The 26,915-nt window shown below is 33.6% G+C and overlaps 2 protein-coding genes across 2 annotated transcripts; both read right to left on the reverse strand.

The window, feature by feature from the left end:
* Positions 1-4,965: 4,965 nt before the first annotated feature.
* Positions 4,966-8,328, reverse strand: LOC131644362 (uncharacterized). Its single transcript, XM_058914844.1, has 3 exons — positions 7,725-8,328; positions 5,715-7,436; positions 4,966-5,539 (listed from the first exon to the last, which is right to left on the reverse strand). Exons 2-3 carry the CDS (start codon positions 7,371-7,373, stop codon positions 5,369-5,371), a joined length of 1,830 nt encoding a protein of 609 aa, XP_058770827.1. The 5' UTR covers positions 7,374-7,436; positions 7,725-8,328; the 3' UTR covers positions 4,966-5,368.
* An 8,225-nt stretch (positions 8,329-16,553) lies between these two features.
* Positions 16,554-21,622, reverse strand: LOC131656074 (uncharacterized). The gene is made up of 5 exons (XM_058925855.1): positions 21,518-21,622; positions 21,077-21,397; positions 19,906-20,977; positions 19,466-19,614; positions 16,554-16,679 (listed from the first exon to the last, which is right to left on the reverse strand). Exons 1-5 carry the CDS (start codon positions 21,620-21,622, stop codon positions 16,554-16,556), a joined length of 1,773 nt encoding a protein of 590 aa, XP_058781838.1.
* Between the last annotated feature and the right edge of the window lie 5,293 nt (positions 21,623-26,915).

Consider the following 26,915-nt stretch of genomic DNA (forward strand, 5'->3'; position numbering starts at 1 on the left):
AGGTATTTTGGAGTTTTCGCCAAGGGCCTCTAATAAGGCATAAGAGTGATTTTAGAAATTTTCATACATCAATTAAATTATGGTATTACTTTATCCACCCCCATGAAGCGAGGGTGAACAATCTAGAAACCTGAATTTGCCCTTCCATATTTCGAAGATGCATTTTTGGATGCATTCAATACTCACATAAAGAGTGTGCCAAGTGAGCCACATCTTGTTTTTGCCGAAACATATTCTAGAGATGCATTTCTGAAATCACCATTGTATGGTGTTTTCAATACACACTTAAAGGATGTGGCTAGTGAGTCACCCTTAATTAAATCAATGACAATTTCAGAGACTCATCTCCGGAAATGTCAAGCGAGGAAATAAATAAAACAACACTCTTTCATATTCTTCTTCTTCATGATCAAAGACAACTATTCTATCAAAACTCTGAAAACCTCCACCCATTTCTTATCAACTTTTCCACTCCAAAACAACATTTTATGTTTTATAACATCAACAAGAATAAAAGAAGTTGCAATTTCAAGTAAAGAACATGTTTTTCCTTCTACAATGCTTGCATTAATCTGGTTTTTGCCTGTTGAAATGAACATGGTGTCCAAAGATGTATCTCTGGTTTAGGTTGAATATGTTATGAATATACATATCTGGAATGTTCTAAAGTTGAATATGAATATTAAATTTGTTTTTCTGTTATGATTGGTTGTAGATATGGTACACCTTGATACTTTCCCTAAAGCTACTGTATATGTGGATGTTAAATCAGATAAAGTGGAGGACGATGTTAAATTAGGATAAGTAAAAGATGATGTTAAATCGGTTGATGTCGAGATGGATGCTAAATCAGTTGTTGCTCATGTAGATGTTCGTGAACAATTTACTATTAAACATGAGTTTGTTGAGCGTGAACGTATGCTCCAATGGATCCGCACGCAGGGCGCCAAACTTTGGTTCCATGTTGTAATTGGGAGGTCTGATAATAGTTTTTCTAGAAGATATGCATTTGCAACAATTGGATGCAAAAGAAGTGGCATGTACCAACAACCTATTTGGAAGTTGAAACGAGATGGCACTAGATCGAGAAACTGTGATTGCCTTTTAAAGGTTTGTGGATACCGTAAAGTGAATAATACATGAAAAAATTTAATGTGGTTTCTAGTATATGATAAGTTCTAAAATATCGTTATTTTGTATATGTAATTTGTGGCACTTATCCATACTTTTTGTTTATATCGTTTGAATAATCTCTATTTTTTGTGTAAATATGTATACTTTGAGTATTATTAAGTTTTCGTGTAATTGTGTATCGTTTGATAGTTTTAATGTCTTTTGTAGGTATTGTTGTGTATTTGGAGCATCGAAGACTAAAGTGTCGAAGACACGGCTGCGAACGCAAGTTTTGAAAAGAAGAATAAAAGTTCTGGTGTAGCGCGCTAAACGCGGTCTGAGAGCATTTCAGACAAGTTTGGCATAATGGAGCGAGCTTAGCGCGACTTTAGGGATCTTTTAAAATAGTGACCTCAACATTTGTTGATCTTGGGATCGTTTACATATTTGCTTTACAAATCATTATTGATGTTGTTCTTGATATTTTTGCTTAAATGCGTCAGATTTGTGCTATTGTAGAAGTAGACTTCATGAATTTTGATTAAGGATAAAAATCTATTGGTTTCTAAACTTTAGACATAGATTTAAGGTTGATAATCTTTATGGGTATCAAAGCTTAATGTCTCCGTGTTGTTTGTGTCGGTTGGGAAATCGCCGATGTGAATGATATGGTTGTCCATGACTTTGCATTAGACATAACCTCTATTGTGATACGTCTCGAGCGATGCTTGGTGATTTTGATGCGTATTGTGAGTGTGTTTGTTAAAATGGTAAGTATTTCCTTTATCGTTTCCACAGGGATTGATGTGACACTACCGCCATTCTACAATTTAGTGTATTTTGAGCTAAGGTTGGGTAACAGTTTGGTAACATTAGATGTAAAGAGCATGAAAGGTAAATAAAGACAATAAAATAGGGTTTGAAAACGATTTGAGAAAATTGTGCCAAGATTAGTGTTCATTAGTTTGCTTCATATGTACTTTAATAATCATGTATATGAACCTATTAATGATTAATACAACCACGTATCCTCTCGATACCGTTTATCTCTAAAGCAGTATCGTGAATAGTATCATATTAACCGTCAGATGATCTCTCATGCCGACAATCAACATGATAATCTTTAAAACTCGATACAAGTGATTATCAACTCACAAATCTATCTCTAGAGTTTGTTTATTGATAGATGAATATCTTTTAGGTCAAGGTTTGAAACATATCTCTCAATAGTGATCCAAAACAACAAATAGAACATAAATAACAAGATATTCACCATATATTAATCATTAACCAAGTTCATACACAAAAGATTAAAAGAAAGACATATTTACAAACTAACTATCTCTAATCTTGACACAAGATGAAACTTAGCTCTCCATAGCCATGGAAGCTTCACCAACAGGTAACAAACCAAGATTTAGTAGTATCCAACTCAAGAAAGATGAAGAAAGATGCTTAGAAATCTTGAAATTACACTTGAAAATGATTTTTCTCTTCTCTTTTCCTTTGCCCTAACTTGTGGTCTAAAAGTATGTTATGAAAAAGTTGGTAAACATCCCTAAAAATATCATCTGAAGTGCCTAAACACAAGTGCCTAAAAAGTAGGTCCGCTAAGCGGATAACACAAAATATCTCTTTTGTCTTCAACTTCCGCTTAGCGGGATGGTTCCGCTAAGCAGACTCAAAAAGAGGATTCACTTCTGCCAAGCCTCGCTTGAAGCGAGGTTACTGAATCTTGAGAGCATAAGCGCGCTTATGGTCCGCTAAGCGGACTTGCTGATACAATTCTTCTTCTATTAGCCTCAAAACCTCTTTCCAAGCTCATTCCATCAAAGCCTTTCAATCCAAGCTTGCCAAAATCATCAATACCTATATAAAGAATTAAGAAAAGTCATAAAACTTAACTTATGTACAATCCTAAACAAAATGTTATTCATTTACATAGTATCATACTAAAAGGAATCAAAACTTTGAGAAAGAGTTAAGAAATACCACAAAATCTATGAACAAAATATGACAAATAGGATTCTAACAGTGTTGCGATAGATCTTCAGATTTAAGTATTTGACGGGTAGAATGAAAAACGATTCCAATTTGAATTATTTTGAACTGCAATAGATTGTTTAATTGTTCAATTTATTTTTTCCCGCATTTACCTTCCGCAAACCCATTCATGAAATTTAGAGTACGAGAACGTTGAACGACAGTTTTTCCTCACACCAATCTCTATAGACACACGATACGATATAACCTATATTACCCGGTAATTTATTACCTATTACATTTGGTTGCCGCTTTACCGCTTCAACAAAATGGCGTTGTTGTCGGGGATTGGTTTGATATTAATCGCATCGCAATGGTTTCGAGTTCTAAGTTTCGTAAATATGTTCATATCGTATATTTTGTGCATTTTGTGTTCTAATTTTACATTGTCAATCAATAAACATTGTGTATCAATGTATTCCGCCAAGCGCCAAGTCAGATTGAAAATTTTAAATGATTTGTATCACATGACAAAATGATTAAATCAAAATCAAAATTAAGAAAAAAATATTATTAACATTTTTTTCATTCTCTCCCTAGGAATGACAATGGGAGGGGTACTATAATACTCGTCCTCGTACCCGCGATTTTTAAAAAAAAACTGTACCCAAGTTCTTATCTGCGTAGGCAGCAATGTTCATACACGTACCCGTACCCTATGGGTACCTCAATACTCATATTCGTATCCGTTTACCCGCATTTGTAGTAAAGTTAGATCGATTAATTACAAAATATCATATAATTTTAAACTTTTTAACAATATTAAAAAAAAACTATGGATGTTATTATTGAGTTAATAAATAAATAAACACTTTTATTAATATGTGTAATAGTTTAATCGCGATATATTTTTAAAAAATTGATAAACTTACATTTTTATATAATAATATAAATGATATTATATAAATACTCCTATGTTGTGCGGATATGGAACGAAGTGGATAGAAAGATATTTGTGCCTACACTCATTCCCGCTTATTAAACTCATTCCCGCTTATTTTAATGAGTAATTATTGGTGTCCGTATTCATTTGGCAGGTTTTTATCCTATTTATTATGGGTCTTTCAAAACTCTACTTTCATCTCCGCCAAAGTCGCAAACTGAAAAAAATAATAGTTATACTCTGAAACGTCCGTCGCAAACTGAGAAATAATATTGTTACTCTATGAAACATCCTAGTTTTCGTATAATCAGGTTGCATTCAAAGAATCCAAATTTTTATGAGTGTCTGAAAAACATTGAAATAGATTGCTACCTTGTTAGCAAATTAGGCGTATGTGAATCAATTTGTTTATATTATTACTTGAATTAGTTTCAATTCTCTGTCTCTCTCTTGCTGGAATTGGTTTCAATTCTATACCTGGGTTGTCTTCTATTAGAATTAATTGTAATTAATGATTTAACTACTGTTTTATTACATTCCTTGTAAACCTTTCACATGGAACAATTGTGATCTTGATTGTAACACACTTTAACAACAAACTTCTAAATCTAATATGGTATTATAGTTTATTCTAAAGCTATACCTTGTATGCATATTTTTGCTGATTAGAATAAATATCACATTTTGTCCCCCCCCCCCCTGCTAAAAAGTAGAAATTAGATAACATTAACAACATTAACTTAACCATATTATGTAGAAGATGTCAAGCATTTACCTTACTGATATGCCTGAAGTGAATTCTTCATGATATAGTTCATATCAAAAGATAAGTTTCTGAAAAAGAAAAGCCGTAAAACACAGATAAAATATGCTTGAAGTCGTTGGTCTTAAAATGAATAAAATGAATAAAATGAACAAAATGAAAGTGAGACGAATCGGCATTCCAACTCAAAAATTAAGTTTGAATATATAGTACATACAAAACTATCTGCATACAACTAACCATAGAATAATTAGGTGTTAAATAAATTCCACTTCTCACCAACAAATATGATAAACACAACCTCAATGCTATAACTTAGCAAACTATCTTCAGTAAACCCTTTTACATTCTATCCTCTTCAACTAAAAAGAATGAGGAAAAAGATGGTTACATGATCTTGTCTATAGATCTCCTAAATAAGATAACATCTGCCTCTATGACAAAGTAACAGTCCTAAACATAGGAACAAAACCTGAATCACATATAAAAACCAGAATCTTCTCTTTGATCGTATTTATAATACAGATAGAGCATTATGGCTGTAAATAAACTGTGTTTTACTTGTATTATGACAGTTCCTGCACACTTTTTGGCCGTAGAGTAGGACTTTGCATATGAATTATAGCCACGGAAACGGAGAAAGCCTGAAGTGCAGAAAGAGGTGTATGGAAATGAATATAATATAGACCGTCATGAACATTTACCATCCTTAAGGCTGGACTAATATCGTTCGAACCCTGAAAATGGAACAAGGGTAAGGTCATCTTGTGTTGCATTGTAAGTAATTGTCTTTAGTTTGGAAAGCAAAGAAAGTAACCTATGATCTAATCATGCAACGATAACACCAGATCACTGACATTATTTAAAGGTAATAAAGAAACAAGAGTAATAGAATTATGGATAGAAACAAACCTGAGTAACTAAATCAACTGACACGCACTCGCCTTTGGTATCTACGGTAGACAGAACTTCCACTTTGCTAGATTTTTTCTGGAGTACTGTCAATGGACATCCTTCATCCCAACCACCGCAGTCGCAGTGACCGCCGGATCTCCATCTATCAATCAAACTGGACGGGCCGCCATTTCTGGTTCTAGGACCACCATGAAGGCCTGCTGGAACGAGAATGCTCATACTCGATGAACAGTCGTCATTATTTTTATTACAACTTTCAGATGGCGACGCGGTTTTATTTGCGCCTGATTTGTCGAGAAATTTTAAGCCCCAACCGCCTATTGTTTGTGGTTTATTACAAGGAAGGTGGTCTTTTACAACAATCGAAGCCATTTCAAAATTCGGAGGAACATTAGTCTCTAATAAGTTGATTCCACCATGAGTATATGGATCCCACAGACAACTCTCTGATACACCGCCTGGTCCGATGAACTTCGAGAGTGTTCTGTGTTTTGACGATGGATTCGTTCTGAAAACTTTTGACACCTTTTTCTTTAGCCCCTTGTTCTTCACTGGATGAGAATACTCTGATGCGTTATCGTAAACTTCAATGTTCTGGAATAACGTGAACTCTGTCTCCATTACTCTACAATTATTATTCGGACAAAGAGTGAAACTTGTTGATACATTCATCTTCCCGACAAGCGGCAAATCCTCGTCAGCAATTTCACGACCCTTCCGATCACCCTTGTTTAAGTGAAACTGATACACATAGTCCAAAGCCTTACGATCGGTTGAGTCTATTACCTTCCTCAAATTCGCTACATAGACCTCTTTTTGATCATCTGCGGAAAAAATAAAATGAGGAACCCCTTGCTTCCACGTACATTGAATCATCCCCTGAGATATAACAGAAGTCGACGACATCCAATCAGAAGAAGTAGAGGTGGCGCTAGACGTGGAAGCAAGCCTTTTATGAAAAGGAATGGATCCATACTTTTGTACCGACGGTGTTGTTTCCTTATCAAGGTTATACGATGAAGAGACGCTTAAACTGCTAGAAGAGTCGATAAAATCGTAGCATATCAATCCTTTCGCATCAGAAAAATTCATCCTGTTCAAATTCTCATTTCTCTCTGAATCACCAAATTTCCGAAGCAAAGCACTATTCAATATATTTATCATACTCTTGCTCTCCATTACCGAACCTAAACTCCACTCTTCTCCAGTATCATCAGTATTCATAACTACTCCCCCGATCTCAGTCGCGACAGGACAATCAAAAACAAATTTTTCATGAAAGAATTTACCCGAATTTAAACTTTCTGATAAACTCTCTATGTTCGATCCTCTTAAACTCATCGGTGTGTTCCATTGCGCCGCTTTTAATGCAGAGTTATGTACCAATTCGAGACAACGACGAAGATATTTCTCGTCGACACTTACCATATGCTTCGGAATCCTGTTGTCGAGTCCATTACCGTGTCGAAAAAATAAACCCTTGAAGAAAACTTTACTAATTTGTGATTGAATAGCATTTACAGGTATTGATGAATGAGAATTAGACCTTTTAATCAACTTGTTTAAACGTGATTTTGAAGACTCTAATTCATCTGATAACTCTTCCCTATCACCGCACAAATCCTCTTTTTGAATCCATAAACTTACATTTTCCATCTTCTACCTCTACTATTCAAGATTAATAATTACAATTTACAACCTTCTCTCAAACTCATAATCCTACAAAAAGAAAATTGTATGCAAAATATGAGAAGATTAAGAAAAAAACAAACAAGGCTCAATTATCACATAGTTTACAACGTTAATTAATCAACATAAGACAAAGTCAACCATGTTGTAATAACATAAAATCAACGAAACAAACGAAAAACCGGAAAGTTCTTGAATAAACAATATTAAACAAAATCAATAAAGAAAGACAAAAAAAACAAACAGAAAAGCAATAATATTAATAACAATATTATAATAAATTAATAACAAAAAAAAGAATATGAACTTTTTAATTACCTGATTAATTAAGGTGGAGTTGGATCTGAGGAAAGACAGAGAAGAGAAACTCAAGAATCTGAGCAACAAGATGAAGAGAAGAAGGTGATTTTGAGTTGAATACCTCAAAAATTGGGTTTTGTGAAGCTGAATGGTGAAAGGGAAAAAGAAGAAGAAAACAAGAATGAGCACATGGGAGGGAAAGGAAGAAGATTGAGGATCATACAAGTACAATAAACACCGCTAGCTATGAATACTAGAAAACTACAGCTAGGTTCCAAAATACTACAGTTTTATTTTTATAATTATAATCTTTTTTAATTAATGGATGCAACTGTATTAGTATTTGTATTAGTTAGAGAGAAAAATGAGAAAAAGGAAAGTTAACTAAAGCAAACAAGATTAACGAAAAGAACGGTGGAAGGAAGTGAAAGAATGAAGACACGGTTTGGTTGGAAAATTAGTACACAGAAGAGAGAGAAGAAGGTGTTTTTGTGTTTGATAGTAGATGAAAAAATGGGGACGCTGATGTGGGACCCAGTACGTTGTTGTTGTTAGGGGCCAACAAGACTACAAGAGTGTACCCTAACGATTCCCGCAAAGAAAGAGAAAGAGAAAGAGAAATTGAGAGAAAGTCATAAAAGAATGAGCTGGTGCGCACGATAAATATGTGTAATGTGAAATGTGACTCCACTAAAGCCAAAGGTGGTGCCACTACTTGCAGATAGATGCTCACCTCACCTACAATTTCCATTTTTCATTTTCTATTTTCCATGTTTTATTCTGCATTTAATCAAATAGTAAAAAAAGTTATATTTACTAGATTTATTTTGACTACTCATCTATTCAGCAATCGGTGATATTTTTATTTAAATCAAATTAATCAATCTATAATGAAATTATAATTTAATTTAAAAAATTAAATACTATTAAATATTTCGGGATCTTCTTGTATGGAAACTAATTAGGTCAGTTTCAAATTCTTTTCTTATAGTCAAACTGCATGTATATGAACATTAATTTATATTTTCTTATTAATTTATTGTTTGTTGCTTTTTAACATTTTTAATAATTTTTATTAATTTATTCTTTTTTAACATATTCATGTATTTCAAGCATATGATAAATTATATTTTGCTACAAATTCGTAACGATCTTGAACATTTATTCATTTTTTTTAATGATTTTGAACATTTTTAATAAATTTTTTTAATAGATTATATTTTGCTACAAATTCGTAACGATTTTGAGAAAAAAATTGAGTTCAGCATTTAAAAATTATTATAATCGGTTGATAATTTTATGTTTAAATTTTGTTTAAAGAATAAGTATTTTATTGTTCATAATGATTTATTTATATAAAAATAAAATAAATTGATGAAACTAGCATTCCCCTATTAAGGTAACTATATATTAGTTTTAATAAAAATGATATTATTATAAATTTGTTCAAGAGAAAACGGATGTTGTACTGAGTTTTATATTGTCAATCAATCTTGATCATCTATTCTATTAAGTCATATTATTATTTTAGTCAATCACCACGATCATGTATTCTATCAAATCATGTTATTATTTTAAAATTATTGAGATGACATGGTATAATGATATATTCTTAATGACAGTGTAAATTTTTTTTATTATAAATTTTTTGTTCAATTGAAATTGGAGAGAGAGTCAATTTAAATAATATAATTAAATTGGATCTTATTTTCTAATTTCTTTTATCTAAACTAAAAGTCGTATTGTTTTAATCTTTAAACCATAAGATCTTGTTTCTTAATTCTAACTGTATTGGGGACACTTTTATTAACTATAACAGCTTAGCTTTGTTAGTAATAAAATGCTAAAGACAAAACTCACAAACAAAATGGTTGAGGAGTTTGCCATGAATGAATTAGTTGTTTGTAGTGTTTTAAAATTCAACCTGTATCGGTTGGATTAAGAATCGGAGGATAGAGTGGTTTGATAAAGCCATAAAACCGTTGCAAATTGCAATTGATTTGATAAAAGTCAGTGTGATTAAAAATTTATCAATCAAACTATTAAATCGATGAATTTTTTAATTTACTTATTATGTTTTTTATATTTATTTTTTTAATTCGTCAAATTGATGTCATTTTAGGTGGGGAGTAATTTCATAAAAACTTTTAGGCTCTGTTTGGCATGCCACTTTTTGAGCTTATGTCTTATAGCTTATAGCTTATAAGCTCATATAACAATAAAAGACCTGTTTGGTAACGGTCTTTTCATTACGAGCTTATAGCTTATTTTACTAGCTTATAGCTTATTTTTCAGACGCTATTTCAAATAGCGTTTTAGCTTATAGCTTATAGCTTATCATTTTTTCTTCCATTTTTACCCTTATTATTTTAGCTAAAATCCACTTTTACCCCCTATAATTTATTTTAATTTAAATTAAAATAATTATATATTAAATATCCTTTATGTCATTTTAATTAATCAGCTAGTTGAACCGCTAGTTTTACCAAACACTTCAATCAGCTTATCAGCTATAAGTCATCAGTCATCAGCTATAAGCTATAAGCTATCAGTCATCAGCTATCAGCCATAAGCTATCAGCTATCAGCTAGCTTATCAATCAACCGCTATTTTTACCAAACAGAGCCTTAGTTTAAATTTTTTTTTACTATATTATTTTAGTTGTAGTATAACTTATTTAAATTTGTGTTCTGGTTAATTAAGTTTAAAATTTATTTTATAATTGTATTACATTTTAGTTTTAAAAAATATTTAGAATTTAAAGTTGGAGATTTTATATATGTTTGTTATTCAACTTATTTAGATGAATAATTTTGTAATTTTTTTTTTAGATTTATAATTAAAAAGTTTATGTTAAAAAATTTATTTCATAAGTAGTATTTTTTATTTATTTAAATCAAATTAATAGCCATTGACTAACAGCTCATTGGCCCAATCAATAACTCAATAACTTAATAGCTTTAAGGCTTTAAAACAGTATAGTTGTTTGCATTAAGAAATTAAATTGCTACTCTATTTAATATAAAGCTCAACTTTTTTATATAGTTATTGTCACTTTTTGTTTTCTTTGTATTGCTCTATTTATAAGCCTTGGAAATTTTGCTAAGATTTAAAACCCTTGGAAAATTAAAGCTTAAAATTAATAATTACTAAAAATTATGTTCACATGGCATAAACTTTCAGAAAATATTAAGTGTCAAACTAAAAATTTGAATATTCAACACTTTCACAGGAGTGCAACTTCCGAGAAATTATTGGAATTAAAAAAAAAAATACACAGTCAAATTTTCGGTTAATTTAATAAAATTTTAAAAAAGTTACAAAGTCGGAAATTTATACTAGTTAGTTTATTGAAATTTTACAAACTCAACAGTTTTATTTTGTGAAAAATCCATTTTTATTTAGCATATGGTGGGGAGAGAAAATAAAAGCAAGGGTAAACGTGGAATTGGTCATTGGTCAAGTAGTACATGTACAGTACCTTTGCATGCTTATTGACCAACACTTGACCGTAATAAAAGAAGTTCATTTTACATAGCATAGCATGTTGTTCAGTTGCACTGTTCCACACATGACATGACACATTCCACACATTCTTATTCTTTCTTCTTCTTTCCGTTAGTTTATTTATTGCTGTCATTTATTGTAATCATATTCATCCGTCTTGTTTATTCATTTCTTGGTCGGTGTAGCAACTGATATTTTTTATGATTCATAACTGTCTTTTGGAGTACGAGTTCAGGCTTTGCTTTAAAACTATCGGTATTATTTTTGTTTATGTCTTGCCAAAATATTTAAGGTTCATAACTTGTAGTAAATGTTTATTTAATTATTTGCCAAATAAGTTTCTTTCATTTTTCTTATATTTTGTTACAAAAAGAGCATATATTACCAATCGTTAGTTGGTTTAGTGGTGATTGGCGCTGGACTTGGTAGGGAGAACTACGGTTCGATCCCCCGCAACGACTAAACCGGTGGTATAAAGCCAAAAAAAAAAAAGCATATATTTTATTGGTTCCAAAAAGTTATCATAATTTAATTGATTAATATATTTGATCTGTTTATAGATTATGTACATGAATTATTTAATGTATTTAAAAAATGATTTGTCTCTTATAAATAGGAATAGAGGTAGTAATATTTTTAACCAAAAAAAGCGGTAGTAATATTTTTTAATTAACTTAATTAATTATTTATTAATTTTATTTTTGTTCTGTGTCGTTTGTCAGACCCACGTAGGAAGATCCAATAATAAGTACACCACGGAAAGACACGCGGAACATGTGAAACCTCACTCCAACTGAAGACAAGTGATTTTGGCCTCTAACTCATTTTTCACTATTAGATATGATCATGCGGCTACGTGCATGAGAAGTCGTATTCCACGAGGATTATTTTAATCGCATGCACTATATAAAGTCCAACACGCACCATTTAAGGTATTATATCATTCATACAATCATACTACTTTATCACTCATTCATTGACCTAAGCTTTAGAGTGTTAACTTTGTAGGTCCACCATCGCTCGTTGTATTAGAAGTTTAAGCCACCACACTAGAATTCCATTCCATTTGATATTTACCATTTTGAAGTTCTAGTTTGAAACACAAGCGCCGTCCGTGATAAATGACTTATGGTTCTAAAAAAATTCCATGAAGAACCATCGTCTATTCATCACGATTCTAGATCGTTGAACTTTTCTCTTCCAGTTCATCAATCTTTCCTCTTTTAAACGTTGATATCTTCCTCCTACAGATTGCTGATCTAGTTCCTATTATCATGACAAAAAAAAGCCACTCGCTCATACATCGCACGCAACACTAACATCATAACTACTATTGCAACTAACACTTCTGATCCCGTGAGGGAGGTCCCACTTCCTTCGTCCATTGAAGATATTCTGATATTTGCTATTCCCAATACATTTCCAACACCACAAAATCTAGCACCTTTGACAATTGGACAAAGGTCCTTATAAGATTTTCCAACCTTTTATACAACCGCTTCAAGGTCAAACATCGAAGCAACCTTCTCTGCAACATATAATTCTTGGAAACTATCTTAGGCACACAATGAGCAAACGATCCCCTAAAAAAATGTCTATAACCTAGTGCAACAACATAATTCACACTTCCTCACGGAGAGGATACTTTTGACCGAAGAAAACTTTATGTTTGCTTCTCCTAAGGATAATTTTGTCTGTGAGGTTGTTTCACGAGGCATGAGAGAGTCCAACTAGAACATATCCTCTTCGACAAAATTTTACCACACGACGTGGCCCTTATATCTTCAGACCACAATGTGCATCGAAGACATCAGACTTCACCTCATGGTTCTAGAGGAAGAGACATGAGCCATATGTTGCCAAATGATTGTCATTATCACCAATCGCCATCACACCACTTATGTAGGGAAGAGCAACATGGTGCTGAAGCAAAAAATAGTAATTGAAATAGAAACTAATTCTCAAGACAAGTCCACAATAGTAGATACCTTAAAAATCCCCTAAAGCTGAATAGTAATGATAAAACATGGGATCCGGAAGAAGATATTGAGCATAAGATACCAAGTTGGGCTATTATCACACTCGTGAAGCAGTAAAATGTAAGTTGTTCATATTAACCCTTAAGGGAGACGTCGTGATATAGTTCAAGACCCTCTCAGACAGAAGCATAAGTTCTTGGAGGGAGTCGTGTGACTTCTCCACTGCCTAATTCATAGTGCGAAAGCGGAAATATACCACCATTGTTATGCTCAACGGGATCCAACAAAAAAGATAAGGAAATCATGCGGGAATACATTGATAGGTTCACATAGGTCTCGGCAGGAGTTGGAGGAATATACAACAATTTGAAATTTTGGATAATCAAGAAGGGTTGAGATCATACTCCACTTTTCGTGAAAAGCTAGGACTAGAGGGAACCGACGTAACTCTAAAAAATACATAGTCTCCTGCTTGAAATTCAACATTTTTCCTCCTCTTATCATGGTAACTCTTCTGCCTACTCTACAAAGTTTTCATCTTCTCCCGAATTAGTTTCACCTTTTCGGTAATCTGTCAAACAATTTCAGGTCTGAGAACTACACTTTCACCGGATTCATACCAATAAAACGGAGTCTTACACCTCTGACCGTACAAAGCTTCAAAAGGGGCCATTCTAATACTATTATTATAGGTAAATTCTATCAGTGGAAGGTAAGTATCCCACAAACCTCCCTACTCAAGAACATAAGCTCTCAACAAGTCCTCCAATGACTAAATAGTTCTCTCCGTCTCACCATCTATCTGCGGATGATACGCGGAACTCAATTTCAGCTTAGAACCCAATGCATCCTGCAAAAATTTCCAAAACTTAGAAGTAAACCTCGGATCTCTATCCGACACAATACTTGACGGGACACCATGAAGCTTCACAATTACACGAATATAAATTTCCACCAACTTGGTACGGGAAAACTGATAATAATTGGAACAAAATGAGTCAATTTTGTCAACCGATCAACAATCACCCAAATCGTATCATACCCTCTGGGAGTACTGTGTAGCCCCGTCACAAAATCCATCTATGTAATATCCGATTTCCATTCTGAAACGTCTAACGTTTTCATCAATCCTGCAGGTTTCTGATGTTCGACCTTCAACTTTTGTCAAGTCAAACACGCATACACAAACTGTGCTACATCACGTTTCAACCCAGGCCACCTAAATAATTTCTTCAAATCTTGATACATTTTAGTAGCCCCAGGATGAATATCCAAACTACTTCGGTATCATTCTTTAAGAACCATCTTCTTCATCTCGTCATCATCTGGAATACAAATTTTACCACGAAACCTCAGCGCACCCTGTACATCAATTCTAAAGTCACCATCCTCTGATTGATTACCTCCAACAATCATATCTACCAATTTCACATACAACTTTTGGGCTTCTTTGGTTTTAGTTAAGAAATCACTATTAGTTTTCAACATTCCTAACATGACACTCTCCGGTGTCCTCTCGCAAACCAAACTCAAGTCTCTGAACTGTTCAATAAATTCTAATTCCTTAACCATCATCGTTGACATATGCAATGTCTTTCGACTCAAAGCATCGGCTACAACATAAGCTTTACCCGGATGATAATTCAAGCCAAAGTCGTAGTCTTTTAACAATTCTCACCACATGCGTTGCCTCATATTCAACTCCTTCTGATCAAACAAATATTCCAAACTCTTATGGTCGTTGAATACTTAAAATCTAGAACCATAAAGATAATGCCTCCAAATTTTCAACACGAATACCACTGCGGCTAGTTCCAAATCACGTGTAGGATAATTCCTCTCATGAATTCTTAACTGTCTCGACACATAAGCTAACTACCTTATCATTCTGCATAAGCACATTACCTAAGCCCAATTTAGAAGCATCACAATACACAATAAAAGATTCTTCGGGATTAGGTAATATCAAAATCGGAGCCGTCGTCAATCTCTTCTACAACTCAGTAAAATTTTCTTCACGTTGAATATCCCACACAAACGATTTACCTTTGCAAGTCAGTTACGTTAATGGAAGTGCAAACTTAGAAAAGCCTTCGATAAATCTCCTATAATAACTAGCCAAACTCAAAAAGCTTCTATTCTCTATGACCGATTGTTGTACCCCAATTTTTGACCCTAAGATCCCACATTATTTTGTGCATAGTGTGATCATCATCATCATCATTATTCATATTTCATTTACTAACAAAAAATATACAAAAAAAGAGTTTGTGCTTTGCTTGTTGCTTGTTTCCCAAGGTAGGTGGTTGATCTAGAGGCTCAGGAAAGATTAGGGTTTTGAAACCCACAAAGGAGTTCAAGCACTCTCATATGCTTATCCCATCAAAATCAAAGTCCAAGAATGGCTCAATTCAAGATCAACAACTTCCAATTTAATTTCATCTGGTGCACAAATTAAGGTTTCTGACCTAATTCATCTAGGGAATTGACTTTTAACCAGGACATGGCTCCATAGCTCAAAATATGACTTAAGGATCTCCAATACAACATTGTAATCCACTTATGTCATTCATTTGAAGAGGAGAGCTTGATTTAATAGAGAATCACAAAAATACAATTCATTTGAAAAAAGTCAACTGTCCAAAGACTACCTTTGACTTTTAAGGAATTTGGTCAACCATGGACTTTTGAAGATCAAAATCACTAACATATGATTATTGAAGTCATTTGATCAAGAAAAATCAAGAAAATCAATCAAAATAAAAAATTCAAAGTTGGAAAATTCAAAGACTTAGAAAAATTCTAAGTATTTTCAAGTGTTTCAGCTATAACTTCATGGGCAAGTAACTTCAAAATTCAAGTATGCAACTGAAAAAGCTTCCAACATGAAAGTTGTAGATCTTGATCCAATGAATAACTTTGTCACAAATAACTTTTTCTCAAAAAATGAATTATTTGAGAGTTATGGGATCATGAAGTTTCTAACAAAAGACTTAGAAAATTCTAAGTGTTTGAAACCTAGTTTTTTCCTAACTTTATGGACTTTTTTCACCAAGGTCCAAGATGAAATTGAAGGAGAACCAAAGACCAAAGTTGAAGAGTGTGGCAAGGGCTTTCCAAAAAGACCAGTAGCACAAGATTTCAATGCTTGAGCTAAGAGATATGAATTTGTGAATATGGCACCTTGACACTTGAATTCAAGTCACGAACATGAAGAACAAAGCTTCAAATCCAATTCAAATCTGCATAGACATTGCTTGCAGACCCTTTTGCTTGTTCTAAGCACCATAATCAGATGATTTTACTTGCTTTTGAGCTATGAACCAAATGATTCAAGTCTTAACCAATTCATAATACCATTTCAAGCATAAAGCCATGACATCCATTTTGAAAAAGCTACTGTAATCACCAACAACTCTTGCTTGGAGCTTCCAACTTGTTTGCTCTGCACTAAAAGTGATTCAAGTCCAACAAGAAACCATCTAAGCTGCAGAGAAGCCACCCTAGGTTCATGTTTAAAGCATTGTAAGTACTATGGGAACCATAACTTCAAGCTTTTTTCACCAAGAAGCAAAGTTGGATAACTTTCACATGTGGTCACCAATTGATTTGATTTCTTCACCCACAAACCCTAATTCTTGCCTATAAATGGAGACCAAAGCCTCTTGCATCAAACAACCAGAATTCTCCAAGTCACCCTCTCACTTGAAAGTCCATTTTTTTGTCATTTGCATTTCAATAGCAATTTCAAGTTCTGATAATTTTGAGTGTCAAACAACCTTCCAAATAGCTTCTAAACATCATTTAGAAGCTTTTAATCATAATTACCACCTTCAAAAACACCTTAAAGCCATAATCACCATCAAACCTCCATTAATGAGAATCCTTGAACCTTAAACACACATCTTTCATTTTGCTCGAGCATTATCAAAACTACCACTTCAAATACCTTCCATACTACATATAGAAGCTATCCAAACCATTGAATCACATTGTAACACCTGGAACCAAGTTTTCCATTCATAACTTTTCTATTTTGCAGGTGCTATCGGGTTCATACTTCCTGGCTTGCTCAAGCTCAAGTAAGCATTCCAAAAGCTTCCCTAAGTTACCTTGAAGCTATCCAGACCATTAATCCAGCTCTGTAACACCTCCAAGTTCAGTTTTGATTTCCAGTTTTTAGAGGTAAAACCTTAAACTTGAACTCATTTATAGAGGTACCATTTTGATTAAAACTTGATACCATTTGGTTCAAAATCATGTAGGGAATAAAAGCCCTAAGGTTTTATGGATTGATTGTACATATTTGTCATTTTATTTTATTTTGAAACTTTAGGGTTCATAACTGTTTTCCAAAAATTCTTGAGTTATAGGCTGAATAAATTTGCAAATGATACATGGTTGAATTCGTCCTGAAAAACTACACAACTTTCATGTTTACATTTTAAAAAATGGATGAGATTTGGTCATGGTACGATTTCCAGAAATTGTAAGCTCAAGGTTGAAGATGAAGTTCATCTTAAGACTCATTTTCCCTTATATTTTTATCACGTACTTATATTTGAAATCAAGTGTTAGCGCGTTGGTCTGTTGGTTTAGTTTTAAACCAATGACCCTAGTGGCGTGGGTTCAAGCCTTGTAGGGGCCAAGACTAATTTTTATCACTTGTTTTATTCATTTTTTCGAATCAACTTATATATTTTATTCAAAATAGCAAAACAATTTATTTTTAAACCATTTTTTGCGCACTACTCATTTAAGTTGTCTATTTTAATAATATATTTTAAAAATCCAAAAAATTTATTTGTTTAATCATTAAAAAATTAAATCAAAAACAAATCTTTTTATGCTTTTAAAAGCTTTTAAATCAATTTATTTTATTATTTTCATCAAGTAAACTCATAATATTTTTGTGTGAATTTATTTAGGGCTAGGTTAAAGTATCCTTGATGATACCATATACCCTTAAACCAACTCTCCTTTAAAGTTTGGTATTTTAATCAATTTAAAGTCAATTAGGTTTGGGTGTGTTTAAAACCCTAATCTTTGAAAACCCTAATTTGAAACCCTTGATCTTTAGCTTCACCATGTTGATATAACTTGTTGCTTTGATCTCCTTTTTTGTGTCTTTGTACATATAATTGTTGATTTTTATCCTTGTACACTTGTACTTTATTTTATAGTATTATCATTGTATATATACATTGTTTACTAATCCACATGCATAAGATTATTCATTCATCATCTTCATTCATACATGAAAGGATTCTAAGGTATAAATATCCTTTTACTCATCATCATTTGAGTTTACATTGATCTCTTTGTTATACTCACTTGTTTACTTTTGCGACACATGTTATCGCACAAATACTTGAGATATTCATGATTGATTGCTTAAGTTGTTGTTGAAATATCCAAAGGAATGAGAATGGTATTGACTAAAATTGTCAAGGTACTCAATCTCTCTTCCAACCTCTTTTATCTTTGTGCTTAGTATTGTTAAAGCTTTGCACCCCACTTGTTTTTTTAAAAATGGTTTTGTATTGTTAAAGCTCAACCTTTTTAAATTAACCCTTGGTTTTGTATTGTTAAAGCTCAACCAATCTCTTTTAAACCACAGCCTAGTATTGTTAAAGTTTGACTGTTTTTATTAAAACTTGTTAAGTATTGTTAAAGCTTAACATTTTAAAAATCCGTTGAGTATTGTTAAAGCTCAACACCCAAAAATATTTTTGCCACTTGGCTCTTTATTTTCCTTTTAAGAGTTACTACAAAAGCTATGACTTCCCTATTGCACTAAAGGGGTATGCAGGTTTGAGATGCGATATCTTACCGAACTCACTTTAAAAACCTTATTTTCTCATCCCCCCACTCTATTTAAACAAAAACACATAAACACAAAAACATTTTTTATAACAACAACAATAATAATATTTTCAGAGAGGTTCCTATAGAGTACCATAGATGTGAGGGGTGCTTAAAACCTTCCCCTTGCATAACAAACCCCCTTACCCAAATCTTTGATAAGTTTATTAGTTTTGATTTTAAAAACTTCTATAGGTTTTATTCGCTCTTTCTCCAATTTTCTTTGGAAACAATAAAACGCGGTGGCGACTCTATTTAAAACATATGAGCTAAGTCAATTCAATGGCTTTAGTCTCACAAATTTCACCGCTACACCAATTTCGAAGTTTCCCAATTTAACACTGCATCTACTTTTGATGGATCCACAACAATGCCACTATCTTAAATGACATGACCAAGAAAACTAACCTGCTCTAACCAAAAATTACATTTTGACGGCTTTGCATATAACTTCTTCTCTTTTAAAACCTGCAATGCCACTCTCAAATGTTCGGCATGTTCTTCTTCCGACTTAGAGTAAATCAGAATATCGTCAATAAATACCACCACAACCCGATCTAAATAAGTATGAAAGATACAATTCATATATTCCATAAATACTTCCGACGCGTTAGTAACATCGAAAGGCATCATCGAATACTCATAATGCCCGTCTCGAGTTATGAAAGCTGTCTTTTGAATATCCCCATCTTTCACTATAATTTGATGATAACCCGATCTCAAGTCAATCTTGCTAAACACACATGCACCCACCAACTGATCCATCAAGTCATCTATTCTCGGAAGTGGATACTTGTTCTTGATTGTTACTTTATTTAACTGTCTATAATCAACACACAACCTCATACTTCCATCCTTCTTTTTCACTAGCAACACTAGAGCTCCCCACGGCGATAAACTTGGTCTCACGAACTTCTTCTCAAGTAAATATTCCAGTTTCTTTTTCAACTCTGCCAACTCAGATGCTGACATCCTGTATGGTTCCATGGAAACATGTTTGGTACCAGGGACAAGATCAATAGAAAGTTCAACTTCTCTTTCTGGCGGTACATCGGGAATTTGATCGGGGAAAACTTCAGGAAATTCACGCACCACCAGCAATTCATCTATTGTAGCCTGATTCTCAACAAATAACGATGCTATCAACAAAAACACCTGAGCTTCATCTGGCAGCATTTTCCGCAATTGTCTAGCAGATAGTAAACCAATTTTCTCCTCATCGATAGGAGTAGAAAACCGCACAGATTTGTTATAACAATTAATATGAACATGGTTATATTCCAACCAGTTCATACCCAAGATCACATCCAATCCATTCAACGGTAAACAAATCAAATCAACCTCAAAGTCTCTGTCGAAGATCGACAGGGGATATTTCAAACACATTAGAGAAGTAGGCACTGATCCCTTAGTTGGAATATCGACGACCATCTCTCCATTCATAGAAGACAACACAAGACCTAACTCTTTCACACAATTAGCAGCAATAAAACACTGAGTAGCACTAGTATTAATAATAGTAATTAAAGGAGTATTATTGATGAAGCATGTACCTATGATTAGTCTGTCTTTAATAGTTGTTTGAGTTCCTGCTAACGAAAACACTTTCCCACTAGATTGTGCTTTCTTCGGCTTCTGGCACTGAGTACTAATATGTCCTTCTTCGCCACAGTTAAAGCAAATAACCTCTTTGTGCTTACAATCATCTACTTCATGCCCAACTTTACCACAACGAAAACGCCTTTTCACATCACCACTACATGCATTGCTCTTATGAACTGATTTCCTACATTTGAAACATACAATACCAGCAAGAGCGTCTCCCCCACTAGTCCTCTTACCCTCAGCAACTTTCTGTTTGCTCTTACCAGCTGGAGCATCATAAGGCTTCCCACGGTTCTGCTGATGCTTACCCCTCTTCTAGTTTATAATCTTATAATGAGCATTATTGTCTTCCTTAAAAATTCTACAACTATCCACCAAATCTGGAAAATTACGAATCTTCTAGTATCCAATTGCCTTCTTGATCTCTGGGCGTAACCCGTTCTCAAATTTGATATACTTGGAAAACTCAGTAGTCGCCTCGTTATAGTGAGGATAGAACTTTTCCAGCTCCACGAACTTAGCATTATATTCCGTAACCGACAAATTTACTTGCTTCAGTTCGAGAAATTCAATCTCCTTCTTCTCGCGGACATGCTCAGGATAATACCTCCTCAGAAACTCCCTACGAAACACATCCCAAGTGATATCTTCACATGCAGCCTTCAACCTCTGGCGAGTCTCTAACCACCGGTCATCAGCTTCAACCGCCAACATATGGGTACCATAACGCACCTTCTATGCTACAAAGCAGTCTATCACTCAGAAAATCCTTTCTATCTCCTTGAGCCACGCTAGCGCCCCATCAGGACCATACTTGCCCTTGAAGGTAGGAGGATTATTCCTCTAGAAGGTTGCCAAACTGCGGGATTCTTCATTTGCACCAGCATTAGGCTGATTCTGCATAGACTGAGCCATCGCTTCCAAGGAAGCAGCAATTGCAACATCATTTCTACCCACCATCTTTTACTTCACACCATATAACACACAACGATTAGATAGCTAAATTGACAATACTCGATTGTCAGACAACACTATTGACTCGACAACTTAGCCGGACGGACTGACCTGCTTTGATACCATTAATATAACACCCTAATTTACCCCAGCGAATTATAATAAAGTCAGAGTGATAAAATTTCATTCAAAATAATTCATCACAAACCAGGATGTCACATTTCTTCACAACACAAACATTTACTCATAATTAATAACAGATACATAACACAATCAGTCAGATGAACTGATCAAAACAACGTAATCTCTAAAACATCTTTTATTTCGCAACGAAAAGTATTCATAAATCAATTTAAAACCAACCGACAACTTAGTTCAACATTGGTCAACATCATTATTCATAAAATCTTCAACAAATCAAATTAAATCCAACAAAGAAAACAAATAGCATTCATCCCCCCTTGTGTTACACATCAGAGCAACGACGCTGACTCGAGCTACTGAAGGTAAACATCCTTCACTCCTGCTCACCTGCATGTTACCAACATAGGGGTAACATTCAAACAGAAGGGGTGATATATCATAACAATATAAGGAAGCGTATGATAACAAGTAAATGAAGAATTAAGTTATACACATTTGACCACTTCACAAAATCATCATTATCAACTTCACAAAATCATCCTCATCATCCAATAGCAAGTAATATACATGTATTCTCCAACAAATAACTCATCGTGATTCAAACGACTCTAGTAAATTCTATAAAATTCACTAAAGTTCATGATAAATCACTATTGTCTAGGACCCAATTCAGTTTTTGTAAATATAAAACTTTTTATACTAGAGCTCGCTAAGCGCCCTCGGCTCGCTAAGCAGACCTGCGATTATACAAAAAAATTTGCTACGGCCAGCTGCCACAAACACTAATTCCACCAAAACTCCACCTTAAACAGTCCGGTTTTACAAAAGAATCATATATTCATGTTCCTCTATTCATATCATATTTATTAATGTCTTAAAAACGCAATTCTACGATGTCACTTTCGACACTGAATTTACAGTCAAAACCCGAAATTTTACGAAACACAACAACCAGACCAAATTTCATACAATATAAACCATGGAATACGTATACAACACATAGCAACCAAAATCATTATCAAACATGCATCAATTTATCAATTTCATGGGATTCCCTTTTAAAACCTAAGAATATCAACATAAACCCAAAACCCCATTCTTGATACCAATTATCATACCTAACCTTATAAAGTTAGAACCTCACCCTTACCTTGGATTGATGATTCTATACTCCTACAATAGATTCCCTTGCTTTAGCCTCCTTGTGCCTCTTCTCCTCTCTCACGTTCTATGTTTTCACGTTCTCTAATTTTCTTCCCAATTCCCTCTTTCTCTCTTATTTTGTTAATTCCTTATAACTTCTATCACATTAATGGGCTTAACAATACACCCCCACTAATAATTATGCTAACACAACATATGCCCAACTAACTATTTACTCAATTATTTCTATTATTATTATTATTATTCAACTTCAATAAAATATCGTAACCTCTAATTAACACAAATTCACAAATAAATCATAGTTCTACCAAACAATTCACAACCAATTAATTAAATAATTAAATAAAATAAACGTGCGTTACAATTTCGACTAGCTCGTGTTCAGGGACTTGAGTAAAACATCTTGCTTTCAAAAGTATGAATCTATTAAGATATTCGTCGATCGAATCATCAACCTTTCGCTTGGCACTGGATGATTCCTTCAAACTTATTTTCGACTGTCCCATATAGAACTGCTCATGGAACAATCTCTCCATCTGAGTCTATGTATGGACGGAGCGTGGAGGTAGCATTGTGAACCAAGTGAACGAATTTTTTGTGAGGGAACTTAGGAAATACTTAATTTTCTAATCCTCGTTATTTGCTATGTCACCAACCTCCGTCTGATACCTAACTATGTGTTCGACAGTTGACTCATTGGGGTCACTAGCGAACTTATTAAACTTTGGGACCTTCCACCCCCTAGGTAACTCTATTTGTAAAACAAACTCTGTCAATGGAGAGGAATAAATGGGTCTTTGAAAACCCGTATTCATGCCATTTTGAACCATAATTCTTTCGACAATGGTCTCTAGATTTTCTCTCCAATCAATGCGTCTTGTCGAACTTGCCTGACCACTTGGTTGGCATTCTAGTTTCTACTTTCTACCATGATGGAAGGTCGTTCAACTACTCTAGGTATATGTTCAAACTCTTGAGGAATTTCTTGTTCCTGGTTGACTGTTTCCTCAACTACTTCCTCAGGTCGAGCGTGTACCTCTGGTTGAGGGTAGGAATTGGTGGTGAAAGTAGGAATTGCTTGGGACAAAAATCCTATCCTATGGGACAACCAAACTGGTTCGTCAGAGGTCTTGACCCATGATAAGGTGAAAACACTAATGTTATATTCTCAGCGAAAGTCGAAACGCTACTATGTATACCTGCCATCATCGACGATGGCATCCCATAGATTCGATCACCTCCATATAAGGGCATTATGAAACTGGGCATGTACGCACCAGATGCACTTGTCCTACTCACTACTGGAGTCCCTGGCAGGTTCGGTGAAATTACTGTCCCACTTTGGCTAGTCGAAGACGCTGCCACAGTGCTTGACATAGACATACTAATGTCGGACGCATATGACGCCACTGTGTTTCCTCCTAAGGGAATTTGGATTTGCGCTCATATTTTTAGGTTCTACCATTTTCCTACCACATCTTAATTTCATGTACACAATGTTTGGAAAATGTCGTATAACACATGTAAAACCTACGCAAAATATGTAAAATTAACACAACGGGTCCCACCGGGTGTGCCAATTTATTTGCATAGATTTCCGGCAAACAACCTCTAACCTTTTGTTGAAGTTTATTTGCAGGTTCGACTACATAATCCTAGAACTTGGTGTTAAGTTTGGAATAGTTATGGTGTTTGAATTTAGTATTTGGACTGGGTAGAAAACCACTGAAGTGCTGAAAAATGAGATACAGTAAAGCAAAACTTGACAAAGTAAAATTGAACACTTAGAAAAGTAAAGACTGGAACATAAATTGGTTTAAATTGAGAGTTGGACGCATGCATACATATCAAAAGTTGCTCGTTTCTCTCTTGATTGGAGATACTTTAAGCTTTTCTTACCATGTTACAAAATGCGACCTTGAACACTAAAATTGACATCTAATTTTATAGACAAACGAAATATAACAACTATTCTTGGTCGACCAATCTCAATCTTCCAAGTCATTATCCCATGAAAAAATGCTCTTGGCCACTTTCCCACGTTTTCCACAATTGCTTACAGTGCCTTTTTCCACTATCTTAATTTCAGATCTTGATAGAAAATTTACTAATTCCTCTAGCTATCTTTCGACTAGCCTGACTAATTTTCTGAGGCCGATTCTCCTTCGACCACCTTTATGGCAGTCGATTGCCATGTGGCCTCCTTTCTGTCGACTTGCTCCCACATTATCGAGTTTTAACTCAAACCATTCAAGTCTTCATGCTTTGGTTGAAAATTCCTGGCTAACACCTACCACATATCAATTCCATGCAAATTGTTATCTGACAACCTCTTGCAGAGAACTGCTCTTTTCAACTGCTAACTTAGACAATTTGACGTGAAATTTGGTTAAGTTTCCAAATAGTTTTTCTGCAAATTTCGACTAACCTAACTGATCTTTCCAAACCAAATATCTTTCGACACCTTCCATTTCGACTAATCAGTCTTTTTCTTAACCTTTTGATCTCACAACTCTTGCGCCTTTATTCATGCTTTCATACTTTGGTAAAAAATTCCTGGGCAACATAATTTCAGTTTCCTAACACTATAAGCAGTTGATATGTTGCATAGAGTCTAAATACTTTTGAATAACAATGGTGTACCTTCTAGGTCTATGAATATAGTTTTTATGATAATTAATTTTGCCATCTAAAAAAAAGGACGTAACTTGTTGCATGTTTACCTTCTATTTTTTTTATAAACTTTATTATATTAAAATAGAGTATGAAATCACATTGTTTCTTCTGGAAAAAAAGTTTACAATTTGATTTTTAGGTTTTTATTATAATCAAATAAATAAATAAATTTAGTTACAATAAATAAATAAAAGGCAAAATACCGTTTTTGGTCCCGTATGTTAATCTCAGGGTTCATTTTGGTCTCTTAATTTCAAAAAATTCCATATTGGTCTCTTAACTCTTCAAAAGGTGTCATTTTAGTCCTTTATGTCATATTAGCGACCGATTTTTGAGTTTTTACGTCACTAATATGACAAGAAGGACTAAAATGACACCTTTTGAAGAGTTAAGGGACCAATATGAAATTTTTTGAAGTTAAAGGACCAAAATGAACTCTGAGATTAACATACGTGACCAAAAAATATATTTTGCCATAAAAAAATCATTAAAACATTTATAATAATTAAATAAATTTAGTTTCAACAAAAAAAATTAAAACCGTCTGAACACAGTTTTTATAGAAATAAAAGTGTCACTTTTTATTATAAATATGACTATTTATTACGAAATAAATTAGAGTAGAAAAATAAAAATGCAATATATTATTATTTTAAATAAAAATTTAAATTTATTTAAAATTTAATCTCCTTTTCAATAATGATCATAAGATAATGGTAATAATAAATGGTTGAAATTTATTTTTATTTTCATATTTTTTTTATAATAACTATTTTTTTATTATGGACATGATTTTTTTAAAAAAATTTTAGTAGAAACGAATAAAACAATTGACCATATCATTTCTTTTTTTTATTTTTTTTATCATGAGTTGGATTGAGACTTTGTGGCAATCATGAATGACTTCCATAAATTGCCTTTGTTTTCTTTACGACAACCATAAATTAGCTTTTAGAAGCCGAAATTATAGAATACATAAAATTCCACTTCCGGCGGACAAAGATAACCAACCAAAGATTCAATACTCCTTTTTCCTTCTGATTAAATTACTATATGTTTATAACCAAAGATTCAAACTCAACGTGAACTTTGTCTCTCTCTCACATTTAATATTAACGAGTGTGGATGCCAATATTTTGTATGACCCAAGTGAGTATCTCGTCAACTGAAGGTGTCACTGTCAGGGGTTGGGTGAGGTTTTGATTTTGAACATGACAACGCACAACTTTAAAACGCCTAACACTAACCATAGATTTTTTAGGCAAACTACCATAAAATTGTTAAACGTAAAAACAACACATGCATTAAATTTTTG

Source organism: Vicia villosa, linkage group LG1 (assembly GCF_029867415.1).
Source record: "Vicia villosa cultivar HV-30 ecotype Madison, WI linkage group LG1, Vvil1.0, whole genome shotgun sequence".
NCBI classification, from domain to species: domain Eukaryota; kingdom Viridiplantae; phylum Streptophyta; class Magnoliopsida; order Fabales; family Fabaceae; genus Vicia; species Vicia villosa.